The 7,691-nt window shown below is 42.3% G+C and overlaps 1 protein-coding gene across 1 annotated transcript in view; it reads left to right on the forward strand.

Moving 5' to 3' along the window:
• RALBP1 (ralA binding protein 1) overlaps nt 1-7,691 on the forward strand; it is a 14,732-nt gene that overhangs the window by 4,561 nt on the left and 2,480 nt on the right. Inside the window, exons 2-6 of the mRNA XM_009072218.1 lie at nt 2,605-3,063; nt 4,834-5,174; nt 6,016-6,177; nt 6,635-6,766; nt 7,258-7,365. Coding sequence (XP_009070466.1) covers nt 2,605-3,063; nt 4,834-5,174; nt 6,016-6,177; nt 6,635-6,766; nt 7,258-7,365 — 1,202 coding nt within the window. The remainder of the gene's footprint in view (nt 1-2,604; nt 3,064-4,833; nt 5,175-6,015; nt 6,178-6,634; nt 6,767-7,257; nt 7,366-7,691) is intronic.

A 7,691-nucleotide genomic window follows, 5' to 3' on the forward strand; every position in this document is an offset into this window, starting at 1 on the left:
TACTCTTTCCACATTTAAAATTACCTGATTTGTCAAGTGCTTTCGATAATTTTTCTTCTGTTTAAATTTAGGTTGTTTATATTTCAATATATTATATCCCTGGTGAAAGGGATACAATAAATTTTTAACCAAAAATATGGTAATGAAAATTGGACACTCTTGAGAGACATGCAAACCCTCCCTTGGTATGGATAGGATATTCTCTGTGAATCTGTAATTAGTATTTGTTTCTAAGCTTTGTTGACTTACCTTACTGAGGCAAATTAAAATAGGTTGGTTTTTATTTAACTTGCTCCTTCACGTCTTCTCACAAAGTCAAGAAATACCAGTTTGAGCAATTGCCGTTGCTGGCGTTGAGTTCCCACAGATGTAGAAAGGCACCAGGGTTTGTGTTGCAACGTGGAGCATTGAGACATGCAGGGCAGGTGCTCTGCTGGTGGCACCAACCTCCAGGTTTGGGTCCCCTGTGCCAGTTCCTGGTGTGCGTGTGGGAACCCCATGCTGTGTGCCTGGGGCTGCTTCAGGGGCAGAATAGGGAATATAGGAAAGATTGAGGGAGAATTGTTCTGGGCTCTGTTTGGTGGACATCTGGATTTCTGTTTGGGAGGTGCATCTGTGAAGTCTGTCTGGAAACTCAGTGCCAGCCCCATCTCATCTCACAGAACACAGTGGTGGTGTGAGTTTCCCCTTTGTCCCATACCTGGAGCATCTGCAGTTCTTTCTGTATCAGAGTGAGAGTTGAATCCTTAGTGTAAGCACTGCACATTTCCTTACCCATTTCTGGCTTTAGTTTACAAAAACACTGATACAGCCAGTAAATAGGGATGGGAAGACCTGGTTGATGGTTGTACTCCAGTTAACATTTGCATTTTTATATTAAAATCCACTTAGACAGTAACATTTCTATGGTCTTTCTCAGCCTTCTATGAAAGAGTGATGGTAGTCCTAGAGTTCCCTCTGGGAAGGGTGAGCTGGGCAAACAATTGTAATTGTTTTGTGGTAGTTCCATGCTTTAATACATTTCTTGTATTTATTTGACTATTAAAAACTACCTTCTGCAGAGCCAAGGAGGCTGAAAAATACAGACAGGATGGATGTGATGAAATAATGCTGAGAAGCTCTGCAGCTTGGTATAGCTCATAATCGGAAGGTTCCCTCTGGGAAGGGTGAGCTGGGCAAACAATTGTAATTGTTTTGTGGTAGTTCCATGCTTTAATACATTTCTTGTATTTATTTGACTATTAAAAACTACCTTCTGCAGAGCCAAGGAGGCTGAAAAATACAGACAGGATGGATGTGATGAAATAATGCTGAGAAGCTCTGCAGCTTGGTATAGCTCATAATCGGAAGAATGAAATACCAAATGTCCCTGGTTCTTTTGCATAAGATCTTTCACCTGTAAAAATCACATCATGCATGATGTGCTCGCATAGCATCTAAGGGGGTAATTTTCCTCTACCCAGAACTATTCATGCAGAGAGCAGTTGGCTGTCAGTGGTGCTTCCTCACTCGAGCAGAGGCACTGCCTGTAGGTAGTGGAAAAGCCTCAAAGCTTCACGTTGAAGCAAGAGCTTGCTGTCTGCCCACTGCCCTGGGCGACCGGGTTGGTGCAGACGTAAAATGCCATCTCTGTTGACCAGATTTCAGGCTCACTTCTCTTACATGGGGCACTGTGTATGTAAAACTAGAACTGGTGGACTTGGAAGTTGTGTTGGATTGCATGTTGTTTGGGTTTTGGTTGTTTTTGTTGATGTGTTGGTTGGGTTTTTTTGTTAATCCACCTTTAAAGATTCTGGTGCTCTTGCCTGAAGGCTAGGCAGGGCTGGCTGCAGAGGCGGACTTAGTTAAAAGCACTTGTGCATGTTTGAGGCAGCACTTGGTGTTTTGCTGCTGAAACAGTGTGCTCAGGCCAGGGACTTGTTTGAAGCTCTCCCATTTGCTTTTTAAGGCAAATCCACACCTTCACGGACAGGTATTGTGCTAGTGTTACTGGAATTGTAAGGGAAAAGTAAGTGAAGTGTGCTTGGGCTTCTTTTGGTTTTGGTTTGGGGTTTTTTAAATTTCATTTTATTTGAGGCTGAAACTTTATTAACTTCATACCTATCTTAAAATTCATAATATTCTGGAAAGGGATTGGGGTGTTAAGTGGCTGAAGTTTAGTTCGTTCTTAATAGGAATTTGTTAGACTTGTGTGTATGCAGTAGATGATCCTTAACAGCAACTCTTATACTGTTGATTACAGGAACATAGAGAAGTTGCCAGACAGTTGTTTTTATTTTGCATTTCCCTGACTATTAGATGGGAATCTAGCCCATAAGATGGACATTGCCATTATGAGTAAGTATATAAAGTATTCATTGTTTAGATCCTTCAGGAGCTCTGTGGCTTATCTTTGATGTGATTATGCAACCCTGACTTAATCCTTGTCCACTAAAGTGTGTAAGAGCTAAAGAAAACCTTCTGAGGAGTCAGGCAGGTGCTATTCCTTGATTCCATGTTGCTTCTCTTTCCTCCTCATGTATGACTTCTTGTTCTCTCCCTGTTGCAATATGCTGTCTAGAAACTTACAGCTGTCCTCTTCCCTTCTCCTCCTTTGCCTGACAGCGGAGGGTTATGCTGCATTTCAAGAGGACAGTTCTGGTGATGAAGCTGAAAGTCCTTCGAAGTTGAAGCGGTCTAAGGGAATCCATGTCTTCAAGAAACCCAGCTTTTCCAAAAAAAAGGAAAAGGATTTTAAAATAAAAGAGAAGCCCAAAGATGAAAAACACAAGGAAGACAAACACAAGGAAGACAAACATAAAGAGAAGAAGTCTAAAGACTTAACTGCAGCAGATGTTGTAAAACAGTGGAAGGAGAAGAAGAAAAAGAAAAAGCCAATTCAGGAGACAGAGATACCTCAAGTGGATGTTCCAAGTCACAGACCCGTGTTTGGCATTCCTTTGTCTGATGCAGTAGACAGGACCATGATGTACGACGGCATCCGCCTGCCAGCAGTGTTCCGTGAATGTATCGACTACGTGGAGAAGTATGGCATGAAATGTGAAGGCATCTACAGAGTTTCAGGTACTCTGGGCACACTGACATGCAGGTTCCTAAGGGCTTTGCTTTTAATTTTCTTAATGTTTTACCATTTCCATCACCTAGAGATTCTATTTTATAGCTGCATTAATTATCCAACAGGTAATCAGGCAGCCAAAGTTAAGCAAACCCATAGGTCTGAAGTACCAGAGCAGTTGCTACTGTAGTAGTACTACTTAATGGCAGTAAAACCACAGCTGGTTTGGCCTTAAAACCAAATAAAATGTGCTGGTGTAGCCCGCTCGTATTCTTTCTTCTGCATTAGAAATGCAGTGGTAGCTGATTGCAAGAGCAAAGATGAGATATAACCCTTTTGTTACTGAAGCTTCCCACTGAGTTGCTTTTTCCACTTACTTCCCTTGTGTGCTTTTTCTTAAGACCTTTTCTTTGCGCAAACGTACTAATAAGCAGAAAATACAAGTTTCACTGTTTAAGCTTAGCAGCAGCAGTTAATTAGCCATGGGAGTTGTGTAACACCAGCTTGCATAAATGAGACCTCAGTTTCAGTCAGGTGAAGCAAAACAGGCCCTTTATTTGTGAGCTGCCTCAGCAATGTAACTCGTGTAAGTACTTCTGTGGGTACATTTAAGGGAACAAGTGAGAGAAGGAATCTGAGGAAAAGCATTTGAAACGAGTTGCTTAGTGCTGTAAAACAGTAATCAAACGATTTTAAAGGCTTCATTAAGCTGTCTTCATGCTGTCCATCTGCGTGGCATTTGGTAGGCATGCATAAACACTGCAGCAGCTTCAGCAGTCGCTTGGTCCTGCCTAGTGAAACATTTTGGTTGTGTCTTTTCAAGACACAGTGCCTTGGGAATTTTCACAGGAGAAGGTGTGTTTTCTGTAAATCGTTTCTGCTGTGTGTAGTTTGTAGGTGTTCTCCGGTGCCACAGCACCCTCTTGTGTGTGTAGGGCTGTTTAAACTCAGAGCTCAGAGAGCACTGCAGTGGCTGAGCACCCTGCCAGCTGCTGTGGTGGCTCACGTGTTTGGGCATGAAACTGAGCACGTTGCACCTGGCATTTACCACGGACTGAGAGCACCCAGTTGTGCTGTTGTGTATGAGCCAAGCCAAGTGCACTAAATGGGGTAACTCAAGTGAGTGTTTGAGCTCTAAGAATGAAATTTCCCCAAGTTTAGGAAGACTGGAATGTCACTGAGTTATAAAAACACCTTACAGAAAAGCTTGGTTGGGTCAAATAATTATGTGAACACACTTTTATTCAGGCAGTGCCTCAAATCCAGAATCCTGTGTGATATTCCTCTGCTGAGGAGGGCCAGCTGGAAGTCTGGAAACTAAACAGTGTGGGTTTTGTTTTGACAGAGGAAAGCTGTTATAGGTAGAAGTTGTTGCACAATATTTGAGTTGATAACATATTTGCTACTTGGCTTAGGGATGTAGAACTGAACAGCCAGAAAGATGCTGATTGCAAATACACAATGGATCTTATGTTCCCTTACCCTTCCTCACCCTATTTTGTGTCCCCTGATGAAGGGGAATGCTGGCACCAGTTCTGATTCAGAGCTATGTCAGTGCTGTGTGTTTGCTCTTAGTAGTAGTCAGTGCTTTTAGAAGCAGTGATCACATAGTTCTGAGTCATGGTTTTCACTTTCTTACATGTAGACAACTTTAAAAAGGTGTTCCCCAATTAGCTTATACTGTAAGGAGAGGTGAAATAAATGCATCTGGGAAAAAAAAGTTTAACTATTACACACAGTCGAAATTCTCTTTTAATTCTCGATCTAAATATTTTAAGGAATAAAGTCGAAGGTTGATGAGCTAAAAGCAGCCTATGATCGAGAGGAATCTCCTAACCTGGAGGAATATGAGCCCAACACAGTTGCCAGTTTGCTGAAGCAGTACCTGCGAGAGCTGCCTGAAAACTTGCTTACCAAAGAGCTGATGCCTCGCTTTGAGGATGCTTGTGGGAAGAGCACAGAAGCTGAGAAAGTCCAGGAGCTGCTGAAAGAGTTGCCAGAGTGTAACCATCTCCTAATTTCTTGGCTGATTGTGCACATGGACCATGTTATTGCAAAGGAACTGGAGACAAAAATGAACATCCAGAATATTTCCATAGTGCTCAGCCCTACTGTCCAGGTATGTGCACCACACAGCAAGTGCTAGAGCAGAACTGCAGCCCAAGAAAGGCTTCCTTGTAGGAATTCTTTTGCAGGTGGGACTTGGGTATTGTCTGATACAGTTAAGCTAAATTACAGCTTCTATCTGTACCTCAAGAACCCAAAATGCTGGGAAAGGGGGAACAAAAGACTTTCTGCATGTGAGTTTGCACCATGGGACTGACACTTGGGTTGTTATGAGATTATTACAAAGACTGTTGTCTGTGTTTTAATTCTGTTGAGAACAGAGGTCATTTAATGCTGACTTTGTGCAACAATTCATGCAGATACACAGTTCCAGTGGGTTTTTGACTCAGTGATAATCTAGTGAAGACTCAATTGTTGCTGAATTTTAGTATCAAGCCAATGAACCCTGTCCTGCACATAGGTCTTCCCGGTGCAGTAAGGACTTGGATAATATGGCTTTGGTGTCTGCAGTCAAATGCTTGGGGAAAAACATCTGTCTTAGTTTTCCAGTAAGATTTTATGGTTTCTGGATTGACTGATGCCTTAATAAACATCTTGGAGATGTTTAATTTAAATGCAGCTCAGAACTCATCCTGCTCATGATGAAAACATGGCATTGCTGGGTGTGGGTTTTCCAGAGCAAACCCCACACTTGGAAGAAGCTTGGCTTTGTAATTAAGAGTCCAGGTGGAGGCCCAGTACCAAAGGGGTTGGGTGTTACTCTTGGCTTTTGACTGTGCCAGACACCTTCCTACTAAATGCTGCTGCTTCTGGGGAAAGACACTGTTCTTGACAGACAAAGATGAGGTGAATAAATCATCTTCATCGGTACCCTGTCTGTCCTTTCTTTGCAGATCAGCAACCGTGTCCTGTATGTGTTTTTCACACACGTTCAAGAGTTCTTTGGGAATGTGACCCTAAAGCAGGTGACAAAACCTCTTCGCTGGTCAAATATGGCAACGATGCCAGCACTTCCAGAAACACAGGAGAGCATCAAGGAAGAAATCAGGCGACAGGTTGGCAATTGCTTCAGTGTTTTTCTGTTTGTCTTCACCCTGACTTTTGTACGCTCCTAAGTTTGTAACACACTCTTTAATTCCGTCACAGTTGTCCAGTCAGTGGAACTCACTGGACAGAGATTAGTGATACTCTTGCTCATTTCATGTCTGGAAAGTTGTTACAGTCTCGTGATGATTAGAGCCGTGACTTTTGTGGAGTGCTTTGCTGTGTAGTTCAGTTCTCTTATCATGGGAGGAAGGTCAGGAGAGCCATGTTAGAGTGTGGGTTCTTTAATATTGCTCTTCATCTGGCTCTGGATCACGTGCTGGGTGTATGTTAACTCTTACTTGTTGACATGTCAAGGTTTGAAAACCAGAATCCAAGCGCGTTGCCACAAAGCCAAAAGGATTCTTCTTTTCAGCCTGCCCTGCTATAATGTATTAAAGATGCTACTTTCTTTGGCAATATTTCTAGGAGTTCCTACTGAACTGTTTACACAGAGACTTGCAGGCAGGGATAAAAGACTTATCCAAAGAAGAGAGACTCTGGGAGGTGCAAAGAATCTTAACAGCTCTTAAGAGGAAATTAAGAGAAGCTAAGAGACAGGTGGGTAACTTTTCTATTCACTGGCCAGACATGTAAATCCTGGATCCCTAGATTTGTGACAGTGCAGAGGCACTCAGTTAGATCCAGCCATATTTCAGCAGATGGTCTTACCTTAACTTTACATGCCTGATGAGCAATTGCATTTTCTGCTTAGTTGGCTCTCTCTAGGGACAGCAATATCTCCACAGCTGTTCACAAAAAAAATGTATGTGATCAAAAACTTAGTGTTTGACAGGGCATGTATTTGTTGTATGCTTAAAACATCATGTCCTGGACCACCAGAGGAATTACTAGAAAACTTGAAGTTAACAGACTTGAGAAGCATTTTGCAAACTGCTCTATGTCCCAGAGAAGGGACAGACCTTGTTGAAAACGTTCAAGACAGCTGAGGTGGTGATCCTGAATTTGGAAAATCATACATTCAAAAAAGTCTTTTTAGAGTAAATAGGGTGACCAGGGAAGGTGTAAATGTTGTTCTCTTTACCTGGCAGGAGTGTGAAACAAAGATTGCACAAGAAATCGCTAGCCTTTCCAAGGAGGATGTCTCCAAAGAAGAAATGAATGAGAACGAAGAAGTTATAAATATTCTTCTTGCACAGGTAGCTGGCAGGGACTTTCCTGTTTGCCTGGTGCTATTTTATATTTCAGCTGTGTTAAACCCTCTTTTGTACCTTCTAGTGTAGTGGGGCACGCAAGGCTTAAAGGGGTGTCTGTGTCCACTGAAACACAAGGTTTGCTTCAATGGTAAATAAGGCAGGGAAGGAATGCTGACTGCAGGAGTGAACCCAGGGCTGGGTAGACTCCCGTTAACAGCAGGAAGGAAACACTGCAACAGGTTAAAAAAAAAAAAAAAGATAGCCTTTGTTGTTAATGTACTTATAGAAAACACTTCCAAATGTAGCCAGTTTTAATACTATTTACTGCT

This window comes from Acanthisitta chloris, unplaced genomic scaffold (genome assembly GCF_000695815.1).
Source record: "Acanthisitta chloris isolate BGI_N310 unplaced genomic scaffold, ASM69581v1 scaffold12853, whole genome shotgun sequence".
Lineage (NCBI taxonomy): Eukaryota > Metazoa > Chordata > Aves > Passeriformes > Acanthisittidae > Acanthisitta > Acanthisitta chloris.